The sequence below is a fragment of the Oncorhynchus gorbuscha genome, linkage group LG16 (genome assembly GCF_021184085.1).
Source record: "Oncorhynchus gorbuscha isolate QuinsamMale2020 ecotype Even-year linkage group LG16, OgorEven_v1.0, whole genome shotgun sequence".
Classification (NCBI taxonomy): domain Eukaryota; kingdom Metazoa; phylum Chordata; class Actinopteri; order Salmoniformes; family Salmonidae; genus Oncorhynchus; species Oncorhynchus gorbuscha.
The window spans coordinates 96,096,819-96,121,818 of NC_060188.1; the positions used below are offsets into that span (position 1 = coordinate 96,096,819).

A 25,000-nucleotide genomic window follows, 5' to 3' on the forward strand; every position below is an offset into this window, starting at 1 on the left:
TATTGTGAAGGTGGAGGCTATATTACATGGATTTATTGTGATGGTGTAGGTAGACTATATTACATGGATTTATTGTGATGGTGTAGGTAGACTATATTACATGGATTTATTGTGATGGTGTAGGTAGACTATATTACATGGATTTATTGTGATGGTGTAGGTAGACTATATTACATGGATTTATTGTGAAGGTGGAGGCTATATTACATGGATTTATTGTGATGGTGTAGGTAGACTATATTACATGGATTTATTGTGAAGGTGTAGGTAGACTATATTACATGGGTTTATTGTGAAGGTGGAGGCTATATTACATGGATTTATTGTGAAGGTGTAGGTAGACTATATTACATGGATTTATTGTGATGGTGGAGGCTATATTACATGGATTTATTGTGATGGTGTAGGTAGACTATATTACATGGATTTATTGTGAAGGTGTAGGTAGACTATATTACATGGGTTTATTGTGAAGGTGGAGGCTATATTACATGGATTTATTGTGAAGGTGTAGGTAGACTATATTACATGGATTTATTGTGAAGGTGGGGGCTATATTACATGGATTTATTGTGAAGGTGGGGGCTATATTACATGGATTTATTGTGATGGTGTAGACTATATTACATGGATTTATTGTGATGGTGGGGGCTATATTACATGGATTTATTGTGATGGTGGGGGCTATATTACATGGATTTATTGTGAAGGTGTAGGTAGACTATATTACATGGATTTATTGTGAAGGTGTAGGTAGACTATATTACATGGGTTTATTGTGAAGGTGGGGGCTATATTACATGGATTTATTGTGATGGTGTAGACTATATTACATGGATTTATTGTGATGGTGGGGGCTATATTACATGGATTTATTGTGATGGTGGGGGCTATATTACATGGATTTATTGTGATGGTGTAGGTAGACTATATTACGTGGGTTTATTGTGAAGGTGTAGCTAGACTATATTACATGGATTTATTGTGAAGGTGTAGGTAGACTGACTATATTACATGGGTTTATTGTGAAGGTGGGGGCTATATTACATGGATTTAGTGTGATGGTGTAGACTATATTACATGGATTTATTGTGATGGTGGGGGCTATATTACATGGATTTATTGTGATGGTGGGGGCTATATTACATGGATTTATTGTGATGGTGTAGGTAGACTATATTACATGGGTTTATTGTGAAGGTGGGGGCTATATTACATGGATTTATTGTGACGGTGTAGACTATATTACATGGATTTATTGTGAAGGTGGGGGCTATATTACATGGATTTATTGTGATGGTGGGGGCTATATTACATGGATTTATTGTGATGGTGTAGGTAGACTATATTACATGGATTTATTGTGAAGGTGGAGGCTATATTACATGGATTTATTGTGATGGTGTAGGTAGACTATATTACATGGATTTATTGTGATGGTGTAGGTAGACTATATTACATGGATTTATTGTGAAGGTGGAGGCTATATTACATGGATTTATTGTGATGGTGTAGGTAGACTATATTACATGGATTTATTGTGATGGTGGAGGCTATATTACATGGATTTATTGTGATGGTGTAGGTAGACTATATTACATGGATTTATTGTGATGGTGTAGGTAGACTATATTACATGGATTTATTGTGAAGGTGGAGGCTATATTACATGGATTTATTGTGAAGGTGGGTAGACTATATTACATGGATTTATTGTGATTTATTGTGATGGTGTAGGTAGACTATATTACATGGATTTATTGTGAAGGTGGAGGCTATATTACATGGATTTATTGTGATGGTGTAGGTAGACTATATTACATGGATTTATTGTGATGGTGTAGGTAGACTATATTACATGCATTTATTGTGAAGGTGGAGGCTATATTACATGGATTTATTGTGAAGGTGGAGGCTATATTACATGGATTTACTGTGAAGGTGGAGGCTATATTACATGGATTTATTGTGAAGGTCTGCTTGTAGCCTAGATGTGGAAGCTAAGAGATGCTAAATGTGTTTATGTTAAGTAACGGCCAGTTACCATGAGACCGGCAGTTATTTGCTTAACAGTCACCATCTGACAAAATGTCATGACCCCCACAGCCCTATCTGTGCAAGCTTTAAGAACACACCCTGGTGTTTTGCTCACAACCACCACAGAAAGCGAGATCAGACAGTCATCCGGAAAAACAGGGACTTTCACGCAAGGCACAGTGTTATATTCCTCGTTTGGGAGTTCTGCATCGCTGGGCAACTCCCGGTTGGGTTTCCGTTATGCGTCTGCAAAGCCCTGTCACGTACGACGAACATCTGAGCCGGTTTAATAGGATTCCACCTTCCACCTAAGTTGTCCTTTTGCATGTATGATGACTCGTCGAATGGTCGTAGCAATCAGGGGCCACAGGGAATCAGGGGCCACAGGGAATCAGGGGCCACAGGGAATCAGGGGCCATAGGGAATCAGGGGCCATAGGGAATCAGGGGCCATAGGGAATCAGGGGCCACAGGGAATCAGGGGCCACAGGGAATCAGGGGCCACAGGGAATCAGGGGCCATAGGGAATCAGGGGCCACAGGGAATCAGGGGCCATAGGGAATCAGGGGCCACAGGGAATCAGGGGCCACAGGGAATCAGGGGCCATAGGGAATCAGGGGCCACAGGGAATCAGGGGCCATAGGGAATCGGGTGACATTTACGACTGACCCCTAGATCCCGTTAGAGGTCTGGAGCAACGTTCACTAAATTTAACCCACTGCTGTGTCCGCTATCAGGCCACTGCTGTGTCCACTATCAGGCCACTGCTGTGTCCACTATCAGGCCACTGCTGTGTCCACTATCAGGCCACTGCTGGGTCCACTATCAGGCCACTGCTGTGTCTGCTATCAGGCCACTGCTGCGTCCGCTATCAGGCCACTGCTGCGTCCGCTATCAGGCCACTGCTGGGTCCACTATCAGGTCACTGCTGTGTCCGCTATCAGGCCACTGCTGGGTCCACTATCAGGCCACTGCTGTGTCCACTATCAGGCCACTGCTGTGTCCGCTATCAGGGAGGGAGCAACTCACAGCCCAATCACTAAACAGGGTCTTGTTGACCACAACAGGGTCTTATTCACCACAACAGGGTCTTATTGACCACAACACAGTCTTATTCACCATTACAGGGTCTTATTGACCACAACAGGGTCTTATTGACCACAACAGGGTCTTATTGACCACAACAGGGTCTTATTGACCACAACAGGGTCTTATTCACCACAACAGGGTCTTATTGACCACAACAGGGTCGTATTCACGACAACAGGGTCTTATTGACCACAACAGGGTCTTATTGACCACAACAGGGTCTCATTGACCACAACAGGGTCTTATTGACCACAACAGGGTCTTATTCACCACAACAGGGTCTTATTGACCACAACAGGGTCTTATTGACCACAACAGGGTCTTATTGACCACAACAGGGTCTTATTGACCACAACAGGGTCTTATTCACCACAACAGGGTCTTATTGACCACAACAGGGTCTTATTGACCACAACAGGGTCTCATTGACCACAACAGGGTCTTATTGACCACAACAAGGTCTTATTGACCACAACAGGGTCTCATTGACCACAACAGGGTCTTATTCAGCACAACAGGGTCTTATTTTCATTTCTGATTGCAAAACATGTTGATATGGGTGTTCCCTAATGAATATGACCCAGCCCTAACCTTCATACAACATCCATTCTCATCCATAAGACCAAGAGTTGAACTGTATCAACATAATTACAATGTTTACAAACAAACAAGCTCCCTCTACTTCACCTTCGCCCCCTGGGGCTCTACTACACCCTCATCTTCGCCCCCTGGGGCTCTACTTCACCCTCACCATCTGGGGCTCTACTTCACCCTCACCTTCGCCCCCTGGGGCTCTACTACACCTTCACCTTCGCCTCCTGGGGCTCTACTACACCCTCATCTTCGCCCCCTGGGGCTCTACTTCACCCTCACCGTCTGGGGCTCTACTTCACCCTCACCTTCGCCCCCTGGGGCTCTACTACACCCTCACCTTCGCCCCCTGGGGCTCTACTACACCCTCATCTTCGCCCCCTGGGGCTCTACTTCACCCTCACCGTCTGGGGCTCTACTTCACCCTCACCTTCGCCCCCTGGGGATCTACTTCACCATCACCTTAGCCCCGGGGGGCTCTACTTCAACCTAGCCCCATTCGGCTCTACTTCACCCTAGCCCCGTGGGGCTCTACTTCAACCTAGCCCCATTCGGCTCTACTTCACCCTAGCCCCGTTGGGCTCTACATCACCCTCACCCTCTGGGACTCTACTTCACCCCCACCTTCGCCCCCTGGGGATCTACTTCACCATCACCTTAGCCCCGGGGGGTTCTACTTCACCCTAGCCCCGTGGGGCTCTACTTCACCCTCACCTTCGCCCCCTGGGGCTCTACTTCACCCTAGCCCCGTGGGGTTCTACTTCACCCTAGCCCCGTGGGGTTCCACTTCACCCTCACCTTTGCCCCCGTGGGGCTCTACTTCACCCTAGCCCGTGGGGCTCCACTTCACCCTCACCTTCGCCCCCATGGGGCTCTACTTCACCCTAGCCCCGTGGGGCTCCACTTCACCCTCACCTTCATCCCATGGGGCTCTACTTCACCCTCACCCCATGGGGCTCTACTTCACCCTCGCCCCGTGGGGCTCTACTTCACCCTCACCGTCTGGGGCTCTACTTCACCCTCACCTTCACCCCCTGGGGATCTACTTCACCATCACCTTAGCCCCGGGGGGCTCTACTTCAACCTAGCCCCATTCGGCTCTACTTCACCCTAGCCCCATGGGGCTCTACTTCAACCTAGCCCCATTCGGCTCTACTTCACCCTAGCCCCGTGGGGCTCTACATCACCCTCACCGTCTGGGGCTCTACTTCACCCTCACCTTCGCCCCCTGGGGATCTACTTCACCATCACCCTAGCCCCGTGGGGTTCCACTTCACCCTCACCTTTGCCCCCGTGGGGCTCTACTTCACCCTCACCTTCGCCCCCATGGGGCTCTACTTCACCCTAGCCCCGTGGGGCTCCACTTCACCCTCACCTTCGCCCCATGGGGCTCTACTTCACCCTCGCCCCATGGGGCTCTACTTCACCCTAGCCCCATGGGGCTCCACTTCACCCTCACATTCGCCCCGTGGGGCTCTACTTCACCCTCACCATCTGGGGCTCTACTTCACCCTCACCTTCACCCCCTGGGGATCTACTTCACCATCACCTTAGCCCCGGGGGGCTCTACTTCAACCTAGCCCCATTCGGCTCTACTTCACCCTAGCCCCATGGGGCTCTACATCACCCTCACCGTCTGGGGCTCTACTTCACCCTCACCTTCGCCCCCTGGGGATCTACTTCACCATCACCTTAGCCCCGGGGGGTTCTACTTCACCCTAGCCCCGTGGGGCTCTACTTCACTCTAGCCCCCTGGGGCTCTACTTCACCCTCACCTTCGCCCCCTGGGGCTCTACTTCACCCTAGCCCCATGGGGTTCTACTTCACCCTAGCCCCGTGGGGCTCTACTTCACTCTAGCCCTCTGGGGCTCTACTTCACCCTCACCTTCGCCCCCTGGGGCTCTACTTCACCCTCACCTTCGCCCCTGGGGCTCTACTTCACCCTAGCCCCGTGGGGCTCTATTTCACCTTCGCCCCCTGGGGCTCTACTTTACATTTACATTTTACATTTACATTACATTTACATTACATCTACTTCACCCTCACCTTCGCCCCCTGGGGTCTACTTCACCCTCGCCCCTTCCCATTCTCTCTGCAACACTAGGTTCAGGATGTGTCCCAAAGGGCACCACATTGGGTTTACCATGACAACAAACAATCAATAATATATAACAAACATTGGGTTTACCATGACAACAAACAATCAATAATATATAACACATTGGGTTTACCATGACAACAGTACCTATATAGTGCACCAAAGTAGTGGGCCAGATATATTGTTAGTGTGGGGAAGACATGGCAGCAGTACAACAGAACACAGTCAGAGCAGAGGGGCTCTACTTCACCCTAGCCTCCCTGGGGCTCTACTTTACCCTAGCCTCCCTGGGGCTCTACTTTATCCTAGCCCCCTGGGGCTCTACTTTATCCTAGCCTCCCTGGGGCTCTACTTTATCCTAGCCCCCTGGGGCTCTACTTTATCCTAGCCCCCTGGGGCTCTACTTCACCCTAGCCTCGTGGGGCTCTACTTCACCCTAGCCCTGTGGGGCTCTACTTCACCCTCGCCCCGTGGGGCTCTACTTCAACCTAGCCCCGTGGGGCTCTACTTCACCCTAGCCCCGTGGGGCTCCACTTCACCCTCACCTTCGCCCTGTGGGGCTCTACTTCACCCTAGCCCCGTGGGGCTCCACTTCACCCTCACCTTCGCCCCCGGGGGGCTCTACTTCACCCTAGCCCCGTGGGGCTCCACTTCACCCTCACCTTCGCCCCCGTGGGGCTCTACTTCACCCTAGCCCCGTGGGGCTTCACTTCACCCTCACCTTCACCCCATGGGGCTCTACTTCACCCTCGCCCCATGGGGCTCTACTTCACCCTAGCCCCGTGGGGCTCCACTTCACCCTCACCTTCGCCCCCGTGGGGCTCTACTTCACCCTAGCCCCGTGGGGCTCCACTTCACCCTCACCTTCGCCCCGTGGGGCTCTACTTCACCCTAGCCCCGTGGGGCTTCACTTCACCCTCACCTTCACCCCATGGGGCTCTACTTCACCCTCGCCCCATGGGGCTCTACTTCACCCTCGCCCCGTGGGGCTCTACTTCACCCTAGCCCCGTGGGGCTCTACTTCACCCTAGCCCCGTGGGGCTCCACTTCACCCTCACCTTCGCCCCCGTGGGGCTCTACTTCACCCTAGCCCCGTGGGGCTTCACTTCACCCTCACCTTCTAGCCCCATGGGGCTCCACTTCACCCTCGCCCCATGGGGCTCTACTTCACCCTAGCCCCGTGGGGCTCCACTTCACCCTCACCTTCGCCCCCGTGGGGCTCTACTTCACCCTAGCCCCGTGGGGCTCCACTTCACCCTCACCTTCGCCCCCGTGGGGCTCTACTTCACCCTAGCCCCGTGGGGCTTCACTTCACCCTCACCTTCACCCCATGGGGCTCTACTTCACCCTCGCCCCATGGGGCTCTACTTCACTCTCGCCACGTGGGGCTCCAATTCACCCTCGCCCCGTGGGGCTCTACTTCACCCTCGCCCCGTGGGGCTCTACTTCACCCTCGCCCCGTGGGGCTCTACTTCACCTTCGCCCCGTGGGGCTCTACTTCACCCTCACCTTCGCCCCCGTGGGGCTCTACTTTACCCTCGCCCCGTGGGGCTCTGCTTCACTCTCGCCCCGTGGGGCTCCACTTCACCCTCGCCCCGTGGGGCTCTACTTCACCCTCGCCCCGTGGGGCTCTACTTCACCCTCACCCTGTGGGGCTCTACTTCACCCTCGCCCCGTGGGGCTCTACTTCACCCTAGCCCTGTGGAGCTCTACTTCACCCTCGCCCCGTGGGGCTCTACTTCACTCTAGCCCCCTGGGGCTGTACTTCACCCTCACCTTCGCCCCCTGGGGCTCTACTTCACCCTAGCCCCGTGGGGCTCTACTTCACCCTCACCCTGTGTGGCTCTACTTCACCCTCGCCCCGTGGGGCTCTACTTCACCCTAGCCCTGTGGAGCTCTACTTCACCCTCGCCCCGTGGGGCTCTACTTCACCCTCACCCCCTGGGGGAACAGGGGAAAACATGGCAGCAGTACAACAGAACACAGTCAGAGCAGAGGCCAGACTACAGCACACTAAAGGATATAATTACTGTCTGTCTTCTCTGGTTCGGTCTCACTGCCTTCATCTCTCCTCTCCTCTCCACAAAGCCACTGACAGATGAAAACCTGGGGGCTGATGATTTGTGGCCTAGGAGTGTGTGTGTGTGTGTGTGTGTGTGTGTGTGTGTGTGTGTGTGTGTGTGTGTGTGTGTGTGTGTGTGTGTGTGTGTGTGTGTGTGTGTGTGTGTGTGTGTGTGTGTGTGTGTGTGCGTGTGTGCGTGCATCTGTGTGTGATCTGTGTGTGATCTGTGGGCTCTAGGTGGCTGGCTGTGGCTGGAGTGTCTGATCGGTGGGCTCTACAGCAAGGGATGAAATGAAAGAAGCCAGACAGATAGGGTTGCAAAATTCCAGAAATCCTTCTTGGAATAATTCAGATATCAGTAGGGAATAAGCAGGAAAACCAGAATCATCCAACCAGGATTTCTGGAAAACGAGGGAAATTTGTGGAAAATACTGGAATACCCTACAGACAGTAAAACACACTGTCTAACCTCTCCTTCTCCAAGATCAGAGGTAGACAGCATGTTTAGCTTGTATGTTTGTCCCGTGAATGCAGGTGTGCCTGCAAGCTTGTAGCATCATACCCAAGAAGAGGCTGTAATCGCTGCCAAAGGTGCTTCAAAAAAGTACAGAGTAAAGGTCTGAATACCATTGCCATACCATGCCATGTATTGTATATAATCAGTGCTTGGAGTTTGTCAGAATTTGTGGGTTTTTGTTTGTCCAACCGCCTCTTGAGGATTGACCACAAATTCTCAATGGGATTAAGGTCTGGGGAGTTTCCTGGCCATGGACCCAAAATATCGATGTTTTGTTCCCCGAGCCACTTAGTTATCACTTTTGCCTTATGGAAAGGTGCTCCATCATGCTGGAAAAGGCATTGTCCGTCACCAAACTGTTCCTGGATGGTTGGGAGAAGTTGCTCTCGGAGGATGTGTTGCTACCATTCTTTATTCATGGATGTGTTTTGAGGAGAAATTGTGAGTGAGCCCACTCCCTTGGCTGAGAAGCAACCCCACACATTAATTGTCTCAGGATGCTTTACTGTTGGCATGACACAGGACTGATGGTAGTCTTCTCCGGACAAGCTTTTTTTTCCAGATGCCCCAAACAATCGGAAAGAGGATTCCTCAGAGAAAATGACTTTACCCAAGTCCTCAGCAGTCCGAGCCCTGTACCTTTTGCAGAATATCAGTCTGTCCCTGATGTTTTTCCTGGAGAGAAGTGGCTTCTTTGCTGACCTTCTTGACACCAGGCCATCCTCCAAAAGTCTTTGCCTCACTGTGCATGCAGATGTACTAACACCTGCCTGCTGCCATTCCTGAGCAAGCTCTGTACTGGTGGTACCCCGACCCCGCAGCTGAATCAACTTTAGGAGAATATCCTTGCCTGTGAAGCCCTTTTTGTGCAACGCAATGATGACGGCATGTGTTTCCTTGCAGGTAACCATGGTTGGCAGAGGAAGAACAATGATTCCAAGCACCACCCTCCTTTTGAAGCTTCCAGTCTGTTATTCAAACTCAATCAGCATGACAGAGTGATCTCCAGCCTTGTCCTCGTCAACACTCACACCTGTGTTAACGAGAGAATCACTGACATGATGTCAGCTGGTCCTTTTGTGGCATGGCTGAAATGCAGTGGAAATGTTTTTGGGGGATTCAGTTCATTTGCATGGCAAAGAGGGATTTTGCAATTAATTGCAATTCATCTGATCATGTGTTGGGTAGAGTCCAGTGTGTTGGCTAGAGTCCAGTGTGTTGGCTAGAGTCCAGTGTGTTGGGGGTAGAGTCCAGTATGGTTGTAGAGTCCAGTGTGCTGGGTAGAGTCCAGTGTGTTGGGTAGAGTCCAGTGTGTTGGGTAGAGTCCAGTGTGTTGGGTAGAGTCCAGTGTGTGGGTAGAGTCCAGTGTGTGGGTAGAGTCCAGTGTGTGGGTAGAGTCCAGTGTGGGTAGAGTCCAGTGTGGGTAGAGTCCAGTGTGTTGGTTAGAGTCCAGTGTGTTGGTTAGAGTCCAGTGTGTTGGGTAGAGTCCAGTGTGGGTAGAGTCCAGTGTGGGTAGAGTCCAGTGTGTTGGGTAGAGTCCAGTGTGTTGGGTAGAGTCCAGTGTGTTGGGTAGAGTCCAGTGTGGGTAGAGTCCAGTGTGTTGGGTAGAGTCCAGTGTGGGTAGAGTCCAGTGTGTTGGGTAGAGTCCAGTGTGTTGGGTAGAGTCCAGTGTGTTGGGGCAGAGTTCAGTGTGTTGGGGTAGAGTTCAGTGTGTTGTCCAGAGTCCAGTGTGTTGGGTAGAGTCCACAGAGTTCAGTGTGTTTAGAGTCCAGTGTGTTGGGTAGAGTCCAGTGTGTTGGGTAGACCCAAAAGAGTCCAGTGTGTTTGAGTCCAGTGTGTTGGGTAGAGTCCAGTGTGGGTAGAGTCCAGTGTGGGTAGAGTCCAGTGTGTTGGGTAGAGTCCAGTGTGGGTAGAGTCCAGTGTGTTGGGTAGAGTCCAGTGTGGTGGGTAGAGTCCAGTGTGTGGGTAGAGTCCAGTGTGGGTCGAGTTCGGGGTGTTGGGTAGAGTCCAGTGTGTTGGGTAGAGTCCAGTGTGGGTAGAGTCCAGTGTGTTGGGTAGAGTCCAGTGTGGGTAGAGTCCAGTGTGGGTAGAGTCCAGTGTGGGTAGAGTCCAGTGTGTTGGGTAGAGTTCAGTGTGTGGGTAGAGTCCAGTGTGGGTAGAGTCCAGTGTGGTGGGTAGAGTCCAGTGTGGGTAGAGTCCAGTGTGGTGGGTAGAGTCCAGTGTGGGTAGAGTCCAGTGTGTTCTCAGAGTCCAGTGTGGTGGGTAGAGTCCAGTGTGTGGGTAGGAGTCCAGTGTGGGTCGAGTTCGGGGTGTTGGGTCCGGAGTCCAGTGTGGTGGGTTTTGTGTGGGTAGAGTCCAGTGTGGGTAGAGTCCAGTGTGGTGGGTAGAGTCCAGTGTGGGTAGAGTCCAGTGTGCTGGGTAGAGTCCAGTGTGTTGGGTAGAGTCCAGTGTGTTGGGTAGAGTCCAGTGTGTGGGTAGAGTCCAGTGTGTGGGTAGAGTCCAGTGTGTTGGGTAGAGTCCAGTGTGTGGGTAGAGTCCAGTGTGTGGGTAGAGTCCAGTGTGGGTAGAGTCCAGTGTGGGTAGAGTCCAGTGTGTTGGTTAGAGTCCAGTGTGTTGGTTAGAGTCCAGTGTGTTGGGTAGAGTCCAGTGTGGGTAGAGTCCAGTGTGGGTAGAGTCCAGTGTGTTGGGTAGAGTCCAGTGTGTTGGGTAGAGTCCAGTGTGTTGGGTAGAGTCCAGTGTGGGTAGAGTCCAGTGTGTTGGGTAGAGTCCAGTGTGGGTAGAGTCCAGTGTGTTGGGCAGAGTCAGTGTGTTGGTAGAGTCCAGTGTGCTGAGAGTTCAGTGTGTTGGGGTAGAGTTCAGTGTGTTGGGTAGAGTCCAGTGTGTTGTGTAGAGTCCAGTGTGTTGGGTAGAGTTCAGTGTGTTGGTAGAGTCCAGTGTGTTGGGTAGAGTCCAGTGTGTTGGGTAGAGTCCAGTGTGTTGGGTAGAGTCCAGTGTGTTGGGTAGAGTCCAGTGTGGGTAGAGTCCAGTGTGGGTAGAGTCCAGTGTGTTGGGTAGAGTCCAGTGTGGGTAGAGTCCAGTGTGTTGGGTAGAGTCCAGTGGGTGGGTAAGTCCAGTGGTAGAGTCCAGTGTGGGTTTTGTTGGGTAGAGTCCAGTGTGTTGGGCATGAGTCCAGTGTGGGTAGAGTCCAGTGTGTTGGGTAGAGTCCAGTGTGGGTAGAGTCCAGTGTGGGTAGAGTCCAGTGTGGGTAGAGTCCAGTGTGTTGGGTAGAGTTCAGTGTGTGGGTAGAGTCCAGTGTGGGTAGAGTCCAGTGTGGTGGGTAGAGTCCAGTGTGGGTAGAGTCCAGTGTGGTGGGTAGAGTCCAGTGTGGGTAGAGTCCAGTGTGTTGGGTAGAGTCCAGTGTGGTGGGTAGAGTCCAGTGTGTGGGTAGAGTCCAGTGTGGGTCGAGTTCGGGGTGTTGGGTAGAGTCCAGTGTGGTGGGTAGAGTCCAGTGTGGTGGGTAGAGTCCAGTGTGGTGGGTAGAGTCCAGTGTGGGTCGAGTTCGGGGTGTTGGGTAGAGTTCAGTGTGTTGGTAGAGTTCAGTGTGTTGGTAGAGTCCAGTGTGTTGGGTAGAGTCCAGTGTGTTGGGTAGAGTCCAGTGTGTTGGGTAGAGTCCAGTGTGTTGGGTAGAGTCCAGTGTGGGTAGAGTCCAGTGTGGGTAGAGTTCAGTGTGTTGGGGTAGAGTTCAGTGTGTGGGTAGAGTCCAGTGTCAGTAGAGTCCAGTGTGGTGGGTAGAGTCCAGTGTGGGTAGAGTCCAGTGTGGGTAGAGTCCAGTGTGTTGGGTAGAGTCCAGTGTGGTGGGTAGAGTCCAGTGTGTGGGTAGAGTCCAGTGTGGGTCGAGTTCGGGGTGTTGGGTAGAGTCCAGTGTGGTGGGTAGAGTCCAGTGTGTGGGTAGAGTCCAGTGTGGGTCGAGTTCGGGGTGTTGGGTACAGTCCAGTGTGTGTTTATGAAGTCAGTTCAAGAGAGTAGGTGATAAATAGGGTCAATGCAGATAGTCCTGGTAGCCATTAGAATAGCTATTTAGCAGTCTTGTTTAGCAGTCTTGTTTAGCGGTCTTGTTGGTTCAGTTGGCCCAGGGCCGTCCAGGTTTGGCCGGAGTAGGCCGCCATTGTAAATAAATATTTGATATTAACTGCTTCTACCTGAACACATCAGGACAGAAATAGACAGACAGTAGATGATGCTAGAAGTGCTGCTCCTCCTCTGGTTTAGAGGATCAATCCTATTGTTATCAATGTAGCCTCCAGAGAAACCGCCATTTCAACACCATACGTTCCCGGTAGTACAAACAGAGCTATGCCTTTTTTTCATGTCAATATGAAGTGGAGTGTTTTGACAACGTGCTGTGGTGGGCATTTATAGAGTCAGTACGTACCACTTTGGCGTGGTGGGCATTCATCGGGTCAGCATATTGTAGCAGGGCCTGGAACTGGTTGTTCTTGGTGAAAGTGATGATCTTTAGCACCGTCCCGAACTTAGAGAAGATCTACGGAGACAAAACGGGAAAAAAAACAAGTTCATATGAACATGTCTCTTATGCTACTTGTCACCATAGAGGAGAGCATTATTCCAGAACTCGGGATGACAATAATTGGCCCCCTTTTACTATGTGAAGTACTTTGAGCATCCATCAATCAATGAATCAGTCAATAACTCAACCAGTCATCTAATCAGTGGTCCAGGGTAGAAGAGGTTAGAGGTCAGGGTTACCTGGTGTAGGGTCTCCAGTGATAGGGTTAGAGGTTAGAGGTCAGGGTTGCCTGGTGTAGGGTCTCCAGTGATAGGGGTTAGAGGTTAGAGGTCAGAGTTACCTGGTGTAGGGTCTCCAGTGATAGGGTTAGAGGTTAGAGATCAGAGTTCCCTGGTGTAGGGTCTCCAGTGATAGATGTTAGAGGTCAGAGTTCCCTGGTGTAGGGTCTCCAGTGATAGGGTTAGAGGTTAGAGGTCAGGGTTGCCTGGTGTAGGGTCTCCAGTGATAGGGGTTAGAGGTTAGAGGTCAGAGTTACCTGGTGTAGGGTCTCCAGTGATAGGGTTAGAGGTTAGAGGTCAGGGTTGCCTGGTGTAGGACCTCCAGTGATAGGGGTTAGAGGTCAGGGTTACCTGGTGTGGGACCTCCATTGGTCCAGGGTAGAAGAGGTTAGAGGTCAGGGTTACCTGGTGTAGGACTTCCAGTGATATGGGGTTAGAGGTCAGGGTTACCTGGTACAGGACTCCAGAGGTCAGCGGTCAGGGTTACCTGGTGTAGGACCTCCAGTGATATGGGGTTAGAGGTCAGGGTTACCTGGTACAGGACTCCAGAGGTCAGCGGTCAGGGTTACCTGGTGTAGGACCTCCAGTGATATGGGGTTAGAAGTCAGAGGTCAGGGTTACCTGGTGTAGGACCTCCAGTGATATGGGGTTAGAGGTCAGGGTTACCTGGTGCAGGACTCCAGAGGTCAGAGGTCAGGGTTACCTGGTGTAGGACCTCCAGTGATAGGGGTTAGAGGTTAGAGGTCAGGGTTACCTGGTGTAGGGTCTCCAGTGATAGAGGTTAGAGGTCAGGTTTACCTGGTGTAGGACCTCCAGTGATAGGGGTTAGAGGTCAGGGTTATCTGGTGCAGGACTCCAGAGGTCAGTGGTCAGGGTTACCTGGTGTAGGACCTCCAGTGATAGGGGTTAGAGGTCAGAGGTCATGGTTACCTGGTGTAGGACCTCCAGTGATAGAGGTTAGAGGTCAGGGTTATCTGGTGTAGGATCTCCAGTGATACAGGGTAGAAGAGGTCAGAGGGTCGAGGTCAGGGTTACCTGGTGTAGCACCTCCAGAGATACAGGGTAGAAGAGGTGAGAGTTCAGAGGGTAGAGGTCAGGGTTACCTGGTGTAGAACCTCCAGTGATACAGGGTAGAAGAGGTCAGAGGGTAGAGGTCAGGGTTACCTGGTGTAGCACCTCCCAGAGATACAGGGTAGAAGAGGTCAGAGGTCAGAGGGTAGAGGTCAGGGTTACCTGGTGTTGCAACTCCAGAGATACAGGGTAGAAGAGGTCAGAGGTCAGAGGGTAGGGTTACCTGGTGTAGAACCTCCAGAGATACAGGGTAGAAGAGGTCAGAGGTCAGAGGGTAGAGGTCAGGGTTACCTGGTGTAGCACCTCCAGAGATACAGGGTAGAAGAGGTTTTCTACGATGATGCGCAGCACGGGGCTCTGTCCTGGCATCAGGGTTCCGTCACCGCCAGATGCTGAACCACCCAACGCCACTGCATTGACTGCCTGTAATGCTGCCTGAACTCTCTGTTAGGGGGGAGGAGGAGAGGGGGAAGAGAGGGAGGAGAGGAGGGCGGGGAGAGAAGGAGGAGAGGAGAGGGGGAAGAGAGGGAGGAGAGGAGAGGGGGAGAGGAGGAGGAATGAGAGAGGAGGGGAGGGGGAGAGAGAGAGGAGAGGAGAGGGGGGAGAGAGAGGAGAGGGGGTGGAGGAGAGGGGGAAGAGAGGGAGGAGAGGAGGGCGGGGAGAGAAGGAGGAGAGGAGAGGGGGAAGAGAGGGAGGAGAGGAGAGGGGGAGAGGAGGAGGAATGAGAGAGGAGGGGGAGTGGGGAGAGAGAGAGAGAGAGGAGAGGGGGGAGAGAGAGGAGAGGGGGAGGAGGAGAGGGGGAAGAGAGGGAGGAGAGGGGGAAGAGAGGGAGGAGAGGGGGGGGGGAGAAGGAGGAGAGGGTGTAGAGAGAGAGGAGAGGAGAGGGGGAGAGGAGGAGGAATGAGAGAGGAGGGGGAGGGGGAGAGAGAGAGGAGAGGGGAGAGAGAGAGGAGAGGGGGAAGAGAGAGGAGAGGGGGGAGAGAGGGAGGAGGAGGAATGAGAGAGGAGGGGGAGGGGGGGGGAGAGGGGGAAAGAGGGAGGAGAGGAGAGGGGGAGAGAGAGGAGAGGAGAGGGGGGAAAGAGGGAGGAGAGGGGGAGAGAGGGATGTTGGGTTTAATACCCCAAACAAACAATAGTCTTAAATGATATAACTTTTTAACTTATTCTCATAATGTTGCTCACCACATAGTATTTGGGTTTACCATGACAACAAACAATCAATAATATATAATACACATTGGGTTTACCATGACGACAAACAATCAATAATATATAACACACATTGGGTTTACCATGACAACAAACAATCAATAATATATAACAGACATTGAGTTTACCATGACAACAAACAATCAATAATATATACAGTATATATATATACAGTGTTGTAACATGATACTCTACAGTGGCTAGAAACAACTGACCAGGGTGGACTGGACCAGCCTGTTGTTGGAAAGGTCCAATCACAAACACAACAACTGACCAGGGTGGACTGGACCAACCTGTTGTACACACCGCCTAAATGGCAGCCTATTTCCTACACTACATAGTGCACTAGTTTTATTTCATATGCAGTACCAGTCAAAAGTGTTGGACACACCTTCTCATTCAAGGTTTTTTTTGTGTGACTATTTTCTACATTGTATATATTGAAGATATCATAACTGTGAAATAACACATATGGAATCATGTAGTAAACAAAAAAGTGTTAAACAAATCTAAATGTATTCTTTAAAGTAGCCACCCTTTGCCATGATGAAAGCTTTGCAACCAGCTTCACCTGGAATGCTTTCCCAACAGTCTTGAAGATGTTCCCACATATGCTGAGCACTTGTTGGCTGCTTTTCCTTTACTCTGTGGTCCAACTCATTCTGAACCATCACAATTGGGTTGAGGTCGGGTGATTGTGGAGGCCAGGTCATCTGATGCAGCACTCCATCACTCTCCTTCCTGGTCAAATAGCCCTGACACAGCCAGGAGGTGTGTTGGGTCATTGTCCTGTTCAAAACAAATTATAGTCCTACTACGCGCAAACCAGATGGGATGCCGTATAGCTGCAGTAGCCATGCTGATTAAGTGTGCCTTAAATTCTAAATAAATCACAGAGAGTGTCACCAGCAAAGCACCCCCACACCTCCTCCTCCTCCATGCTTCACGATGGGAACCACACATTGCAAAGATCATCTGTTAACCTACTCCGCGTCTCACAAAGACACAGTGATTGGAACCAAAAATATCAAATTTGAAGTCATCAGACCAAAGGACAGATTTCCACCGGTCTAATATTCATTGCTCGTGTTTCTTGGCCCAAGCAAATCTCTTCTTCTTATTGGTGTCCTTTAGTAGTGGTTTCCTTGCAGTAATTTGACCATGAAGGCCTGATTCACACAGTCTCCTCTGAACAGTTGATGTTGAGATGTGTCTGTACTTGAACTCTGTGAAGCATTTATTTAGGCTACAATCTGAGGTGCAGTTAACAAATGAACGTCTCCTCTGCAGCAGAGGTAACTCTGGGTCTTCCTTTCCTGTGGCGGTCCTCATGAGAGCCAGTTTCATCATAGCGCTTGATGGTTTTTGCGACCGCACGTGAAGAAACTTTCAAAGTTCTTAAAATGTTCTGTATTGACTGACTTTCATGTCTTAAAGTAATGATGGACTGTCGTTTTGTCTTTGCTTATTTGAGCTGTTCTTGTCATAATATGGACTTGGTCTTTCATAAAATAGGACTATCTTCTGTATACCACCCCTACCTTGTCACCACACTGACTGACAACTGACTGTCTCAAACGCATTAAGAAGGAAAGAAATTCCACAAACTACATTTTAACAAGGCACACCTGTTAGTAAAAATAAAGAAATACCCTGGAATGAGTCCAAACTTTTGACTGCTACTGTATATATATATATATTTTTTTTTTACCCCATTTTCTCCCCAATTGGTAGTTACAGTCTTGTACGGACTCGGGAGAGGCGGAGGTCGAGAGCCGCGCGTCCTCCGAAATATGACCTTGTCAAACCGCACTGCTTACTTAACCTGGAAGCCAGCTGCACCAATGTGTCGGAGGAAACACCGTATAGCTGGAGTCAGCTTGCAGGTGCCCGGCCCGCCACAAGGAGTCGCTAGAGTGCAATGGGGCAACTGGCCAAGCCCTCCCCTAACCCGGACGACGCTGGGCCAATTGTGTGCTGCCTCATGGGTCTCCTGGTCACAGCTGGCTGTGTGACACAGCCTGGGATTGAACCCGGGTCTGTGGTGACACTGTTCAGGGCTATGTACTTAGACCGCTGTGACACTCGGGAGGCCACAGTGCACTAGTTTAGACCAGAGCCTAGAGCTAATGTAGTGCACTAGTTTAGACCAGAGCCTAGAGCTAATGTAGTGCACTAGTTTAGACCAGAGCCTAGAGCTAATGTAGTGCACTAGTTTAGACCAGAGCCTAGAGCTAATGTAGTGCACTAGTTTAGACCAGAGCCTAGAGCTAATGTAGTGCACTAGTTTAGACCAGAGCCTAGAGCTAATGTAGTGCACTAGTTTAGACCAGAGCCTAGAGCTAATGTAGTGCACTAGTTTAGACCAGAGCCTAGAGCTAATGTAGTGCACTAGTTATGACCAGAGCCTAGAGCTAATGTAGTGCACTAGTTATGACCAGAGCTCTGGTGTAACGTAGTGTACTAGCTAGGGAATAAGGTGACATGCTGTTCAGGGCAGGGGCTATGTACTGTACATGCAGCAGACTGTGGACCTGATTGGTCAGGTTGGACTGTGCATACAGCGAACCTGATTGGTCAGGTTTAGTAATTCATATTTTATTGGGATCCTCAATTACAGTCTTCCTGGGGTCCAAACAGGAAACAAAACAACAAATAAAAAGACCTAATAATACACATAAAACAGCACATCATTTCCTGCCTCTGCCTCCCGCTTCAGAAACAGGAGATGGTTCCTGTTCTACGAGCCGTTCCAGCTCCCACAAGTCAATGCTTCATGCAAAGGCCCCCCATCTACACATTACAATCCATAATACAGTGGCAATTACAATACAACATAAATATCACATTGTCTGCGTGTCTCTTCAAGTCAAGGCTTGTGCACAAGGCCACCCACCCACATAATAAAGAGTCAATTACAACACAAACATGGCCGTGTCTCTTCACAGTCCTGTTGTGGGCAGTAAAGGTGTTATTTTATCAGGGTTTTTATCTGGTTCTATTGCTATCTTCAGCTACCTCGGGCGGCAGAGAGTTCCATGTAGTCATGACTCTATTTAATACTGTGTGTTTCCCAGCCTCTGTTCTGGACTTGGGGACTGTGAAGAGACCTCTGGTTGCATGTCTTGTGTTGCCACAATCAACAGCCTGATCAACTCTATGTGAAGGAGATGTGTAGCGCTGCATGAGGCAAATGGTGGTCACACCAGATGGTTCTCTGATCCACGCCCCCCTTCCTTTAAGGAATCTGTGACCAACAGATGCATATCTGTGTTATCAGTCATGTGAAATCCATAGATTATGGCCTAATTTATTTATTTAAATTGACCGATTTTCTTATATGATCTGCAAATTATATTTTTGATCAGTATACATGTGGTGGACTGAGGCCCTGATTGGTCAGGCTTTATGATACCCACTCCCTGATTGGTCAGGCTTTATGATACTCACTCCCTAATTGGTCAGATTGTAATGTACATGCAGTGGATTCAGTCTATTATTGGTCAGGTTGGACTGTACTCACCCCCTGATTGGTCAGGTTAGACTGTACTCACCCCCTGATTGGTCAGGTTGGACTGTACTCACCCCCTGATTGGTCAGGTTAGACTGTACTCACCCCCTGATTGGTCAGGTTAGACTGTACTCACCCCCTGATTGGTCAGGTTAGACTGTACTCACCCCCTGATTGGGCAGGTTGTCTGTCTTGAGCTCGCGGTGGTTGGAGTACTGGATGTAGACTGGCTGGTTGCGTACGTGAGGTGTTGCTGTGGTGTAGTAGTTCACCATGGTGATCGCTGCCTCCTCTGAAGCCATTTCTATAAAAGCCTGGTTGGTTTGGGAGGGACACATATGTCAGACACGCTTGTACAAGACAAAGCTACAGTGAAATTCATGTATATTAGTAGCAATAGAAATGTAGTCTGGGATTCAATCCGATCGCGGTTTGGACAATGCGCCTTTGAAAGGTCCTTTGTGTTTGCGCCGTCATAGGCACGTGAATCTCCGCAAACTGTGGGAACATTTTGCTTTTAACATTTTACTGCAGTGGGCTAAATCAGGGTCAGACAGAGCAGTTCCTGGTAGTCTTAAACAAAATACTTTGAAACAAAAGTATCCACCTCACACACATGGTAATGGGTTTAAAATACAGAAGACACCTGTACCATGTCAGATGTATAGAGTTGACATGTATTACATTTAGAGTTTACATCCCAATATTACACTTTATATACAGTAACAGAAGACTGACATTTTGAACCCAGAGACCTGAAAATAGCTGTGCAGCGACGCTCCCCCATCTAACCTGACAGATCTTGAGAGGATCTGCAGAGAAGAATGGGAGAAACTCCCCAAATACAGGTGTGCCAAGCTTGTAGCGTCAAACCCAAGAAGACTGGAGGCTGTAATCACTGGCAAAGGGGCTGCAACAAAGTACTGAGTAAAGGGTCTGAATACTTATAATGTATTTCTGGTTTTTATTTATTTTTAATAAATTAGCTAAAATTTTGAAAAAATTGTTTTCGCTTTGTCGTTATGGGGTATTGTGTGTAGATTGACAAGAAAATAAATGTAATCAATTTTATAATAAGGCTGTAAAGTAACAAAATGTGGAAAAAGTCAAGGGGTCTGAATACTTTCTGAATGCAATGTCTATTTTTTAAATTAATTTTTATTTAAGTCTGATATGATTTTGCATAATCAGACTTGCTCTATGCAGAAAAAAAATGTACTGACATTTTTTAAATGTATTAATCTTTAATCACAAAGTCAAAGAACTACAAATCCCATACAGCATATTCCTGCCCCGTGTTGTAACATTTCCTGGCTGGGGGCTGTGCGCAAGTTAAGAGCTGAATGAACGAGTTTTAGAAGCGCAGCGCACAGACATAAAAGTTGGTCTAATTTACTTGAAACTAAAGTCTACTGAAGTTAGACTTCTTTTCTTGTGTTTCTTGGCTATTTCCATTATTTTATTCACAAGCTGGGTTGTTTTTTTAATGTTTGAGTTTAAACTGCTAGGGAAAAGAAGACAACGCTTCCACCAAAGATGTGTATAACTAAACCAAGATAGACCACAGCCCGTCGTTTCAAACGGGGGGGGGGAACAAATGAGTCGCAGTGGGCAGAGCCAAGCACAAGCTCGCGAGATCCTATTGGCGCGCTGTAGCACATATTTGCATAATTCTGTTAGGGAACACCTACTCTGTGAAGCGCGGGCAATAACTCAATTCGCCTTTGCTCTCTTAAACAACACCTCATTTTTTTTTTTTTACTTATAAAAGGGTCAAGTCTACAAAACGTAGTCCACTCCATTCGTAACAGATTCCAGTTTTGGGAATAGAAAACTGTATGGAGATCAAATGTTTTATCAATGAGAAAAGTAGCAGAATGTCGGCCAAAATCTCCTTCCATCTTCTCCCACTGCCGGCTATTTGGCTTCCTCTTCACTACCATATTTGGTAGTGAGTGGAAACATCAAGGGGATGCTTCAACATTTACACATCCAGTGAAATATCTGTCTCACTGTTCCCCTCTGTGCTTCTACCAGTCAGAGTCAATCTCACAGGTACAGACAGGACTTGAGTCGCGTTACCGCGGTAACCCCCCCGCCCTTAAAGGCAGGTAAAAAATGTTTGTCTCATCTGTGATATTTAGGTTAAGACTCAAGTCACAGAAAATGAAATGAAACAATATACCACATTACTTCATACTACTGATACACAGCAGGTAGCCTAGTGGTTAGAGCTTTGGACTAGGAACCCGAAAGGTTGCAAGATCAAATCCCTGAGCTGACAAGATAAAAATCTGTTGTTCAGCCCCTGAACAAGGCAGTTAACCCCCTGTTTCCCAGTAGGCTGTCATTGATTTCCTGCCTGTCACTCAGTCAGAAACTGCAGCACAGAGCCTACAGCACAGAGCCTGCAGCACAGAGCCTACAGCACAGAGCCTACAGCACAGAGCCTGCAGCACAGAGCCTACAGCACAGAGCCTGCAGCACAGAGCCTGCAGCACAGAGCCTGCAGCACAGAGCCTGCAGCACAGAGCCTGCAGCACAGAGCCTGCAGCACAGAGCAAATATGGACGTTCAGAACTTCTTCCGAAAGAGAGTCAAAAAAAGAGAGCAGGTTGATCAGGTAGAACACGAGCAGGAGGTAGTGAATGAGAGGGGCAGAACAGGAAGTAGTGAATGAGAGGGGCAGAACAGGAAGTAGTGAATGAGAAGGCACAAACAGGAAGTAGTGAATGAGAGGGGCAGAACAGGAAGTAGTGAATGAGAAGGCACAAACAGGAAGTAGTGAATGAGAGGGGCAGAACAGGAAGTAGTGAATGAGAAGGCACAAACAGGAAGTAGTGAATGAGAGGGCAGAACAGGAAGTAGTGAATGAGAAGGCACAAACAGGAAGTAGTGAATGAGAGGGGCAGAACAGGAAGTAGTGAATGAGAAGGCACAAACAGGAAGTAGTGAATGAGAGGGCAGAACAGGAAGTAGTGAATGAGAAGGCACAAACAGGAAGTAGTGAATGAGAGGGCAGAACAGGAAGTAGTGAATGAGAGGGCAGAACAGGAAGTAGTGAATGAGAGGGGCAGAACAGGAAGTAGTGAATGAGAAGGCACAAACAGGAAGTAGTGAATGAGAGGGGCAGAACAGGAAGTAGTGAATGAGAAGGCACAAACAGGAAGTAGTGAATGAGAGGGCAGAACAGGAAGTAGTGAATGAGAGGGGCAGAACAGGAAGTAGTGAATGAGAGGGGCAGAACAGGAAGTAGTGAATGAGAGGGGCAGAACAGGAAGTAGAGAATGAGAGGGGCAGAACAGGAAGTAGTGAATGAGAGGGGCAGAACAGGAAGTCAAAGTGCAGCAGAGTTAGCCACAGGTTTGTGCAGGGTTGTTGGTAGCTAACTAGCTAGTCTCCCTCAGCATAAGGGTTGGTGGTAGCTAACTAGCTAGTCTCCCTCAGCATAAGGGTTGGTGGTAGCTAACTAGCTAGTCTCCCTCAGCATAAGGGAACGGCAGCATAACCTAGTGGTTAGAGTGATGGACTAGTCACCGAAAGGTTGCAAGTTCAAATCCCTGAGCTGACAAGGTAGCTGTCGTTCTGCCCCTGAACAGGCAGTTAACCCGCGGTAGACCGTCATTGAAAATAAGAATTTGTTCTTACTCTGCATTCTTAAGCTACTGGGTGTCAGCCTGTGTTAAGGATGTTGATATAAGTCATTATATTAGCTAAATCGGTTTATTTCCAGCAAGTGTATTTGATGGGGTTTGGTTCTGTCGCTACTGGCTTGCTAGCTAGCTGAGACTGAAGAGATGTGAGAATGTTGTTTTTTTCCAGACTGAAGTACATATCCCCCGCATAAGTTTACAGCCGAAAGGGATATTTGCTGATGAGTTCAGTGACCATTGTCCCCGTTGCCCGCATAAGAAATGTGAAGATACCTCAATCTTCCTCACGTACTATTACGTTTAACCAACAGAGGATGGCCCCCTTTGATCTAAAACCCTCCATGTCTTCAAATCCTAGAAACACCCATAGTCACAATGTTATAAATGTTAACATCTACAATGGCATTGTGTTTTCATTCATTTCAATGCAAGTTTTGCACCTTTTTAAGAGACTATGGGGGAAAATGAAACTTGTGTTGTACTGAATAATACTCATTCTCAGCTAAACTGGCACATTATGCCGGGAGTCCACCGCGTCTCTTTTGATGTACCTAAAAGAACCAATCAAGCCAGACAAATTGGACGGGATAATTTATGTATCAGAGTATTTAGTAAATAGAATCTTTCTATTCTTGTGTAAATATCACATTTCCATTTGAATGTGAAAGGGGGTCCTTGAGCAGAATGTGAGGAAGCAGGGGCAGGCAGGGAGAGGCAGGGGGAGGCAGGGAGAGAGGGAGAGACAGGGAGAGGCAGGGAGAGAGGGAGAGACAGGGGGAGGCAGGGAGAGAGGGGAGAGACAGGGGGAGGCAGGGGAGAGAGAGAGGGGAGAGAGGGAGAGACAGGGAGAGGCAGGGAGAGGCAGGGAGAGAGGGAGAGGCAGGGAGAGAGGGAGAGACAGGGGGAGGCAGGGAGAGACAGGGAGAGGAGAGGGAGAGACAGGGAGGGGAGGACAGGGGAGAGAGGAGGGAGGAGGGAGAGAGGGAGAGGCAGGGAGAGGGAGAAGGAGAGACAGGGAGAGACAGGGAGGGAGAGGGAGGAGAGACAGGGAGAGAGGGAGAGACAGGGAGAGAGGGAGAGAGGGAGAGGCATGGGGAGGCAGGGAGAGAGGGAGAGGCAGGGAGGGAGAGAGGGAGAGACAGGGAGACAGGGGAGAGACAGGGAGAGAGGGAGAGACAGGGAGGAGGGAGGCAGGGAGAGAGGGGAGAGGGAGAGGCACGGGGAGGCAGGGAGAGAGGGAGAGACAGGGAGAGAGGGAGACAGACAGGGAGAGACAGGGAGACAGGGAGAGACAGGGAGAGAGGGAGGAGAGCAGGGAGAGGCAGGGGGAGGCAGGGAGAGAGGGAGAGAGAGAGAGACAGGGAGAGGCAGGGAGAGACAGGGAGAGGCAGGGAGAGAGAGAGAGGGAGAGACAGGGGAGGCAGGGGACAGGGGGAGGCAGGGAGAGAGGGAGAGACAGGGGGAGGCAGGGAGAGAGGAGAGAGGGACAGACAGGGAGAGAGGGAGAGACAGGGGGGAGCAGGAGAGGGGGAGAGGCAGGGAGAGACAGGGAGAGGCAGGGGAGCAGGGAGAGACAGGGAAAGGGGGGAGAGACAGGGAGAGGCAGGGGGAGGCAGGAGAGAGGGAGGGACAGGGAGCAGGGAGAGAGACAGGGAGAGAGGGACAGGGGGAGAGGCAGGGAGAGACAGGGGAGAGGCAGGGAGAGAGGGGAGCAGGGAGACAGGGGGAGGCAGGGAGAGAGGGAGAGACAGGGGGAGGCAGGGAGAGAGGGAGAGACAGGAGGGAGAGACAGGGAGAGGCAGGGAGAGAGGGAGAGGCAGGGAGAGAGGGAGAGACAGGGGGAGGCAGGGAGAGAGGGAGAGACAGGGAGGGAGACAGGGAGAAAGGGGAGAGGGACAGGGGGAGGGAGGCAGGGGAGGCAGGGAGAGAGGGAGAGACAGGGAGAGGCAGGGAGAGAGGGGACCAGGGAGAGAGGGAGAGGGGGAGGCAGGGAGAGAGGGAGGAGAGCAGGGAGAGGGAGAGGGGGAGAGGCAGGGAGAGAGGGAGAGACAGGGAGGGGAGGACAGGGAGAGAGAGGGAGAGACAGGGAGAGGCAGGGGAGGCAGGGAGAGACAGGGAGAGGCAGGGAGAGACAGGGGGAGGCAGGGAGAGAGGGAGAGACAGGGGGAGGCAGGGAGAGAGGGAGAGACAGGGGGAGGCAGGGAGAGAGGGAGAGACAGGGGGAGGCAGGGAGAGAGGGGAGAGACAGGGGGAGGCAAGACAGGGGAGGCAGGGAGAGAGGGAGAGAGGAGGAGAGACAGGGAGAGGCAGAGGCAGGGAGAGAGGGGAGACAGGGGACAGGGAGAGAGGGAGAGACAGGGAGAGGCAGGGGAGGCAGG

At 50.3% G+C, this 25,000-nt stretch overlaps 1 protein-coding gene across 3 annotated transcripts in view; it reads right to left on the reverse strand.

The window, feature by feature from the left end:
• LOC123999476 (polypyrimidine tract-binding protein 3-like) overlaps positions 1–25,000 on the reverse strand; it is a 141,152-nt gene that overhangs the window by 53,168 nt on the left and 62,984 nt on the right. For all 3 annotated transcript variants that reach the window (XM_046305316.1, XM_046305317.1, XM_046305315.1), the window contains exons 4-6: positions 19,137–19,283; positions 14,541–14,693; positions 12,805–12,915 (exon numbers count right to left, since the gene is read on the reverse strand). In XM_046305316.1, coding sequence (XP_046161272.1) covers positions 12,805–12,915; positions 14,541–14,693; positions 19,137–19,283 — 411 coding nt within the window. The remainder of the gene's footprint in view (positions 1–12,804; positions 12,916–14,540; positions 14,694–19,136; positions 19,284–25,000) is intronic.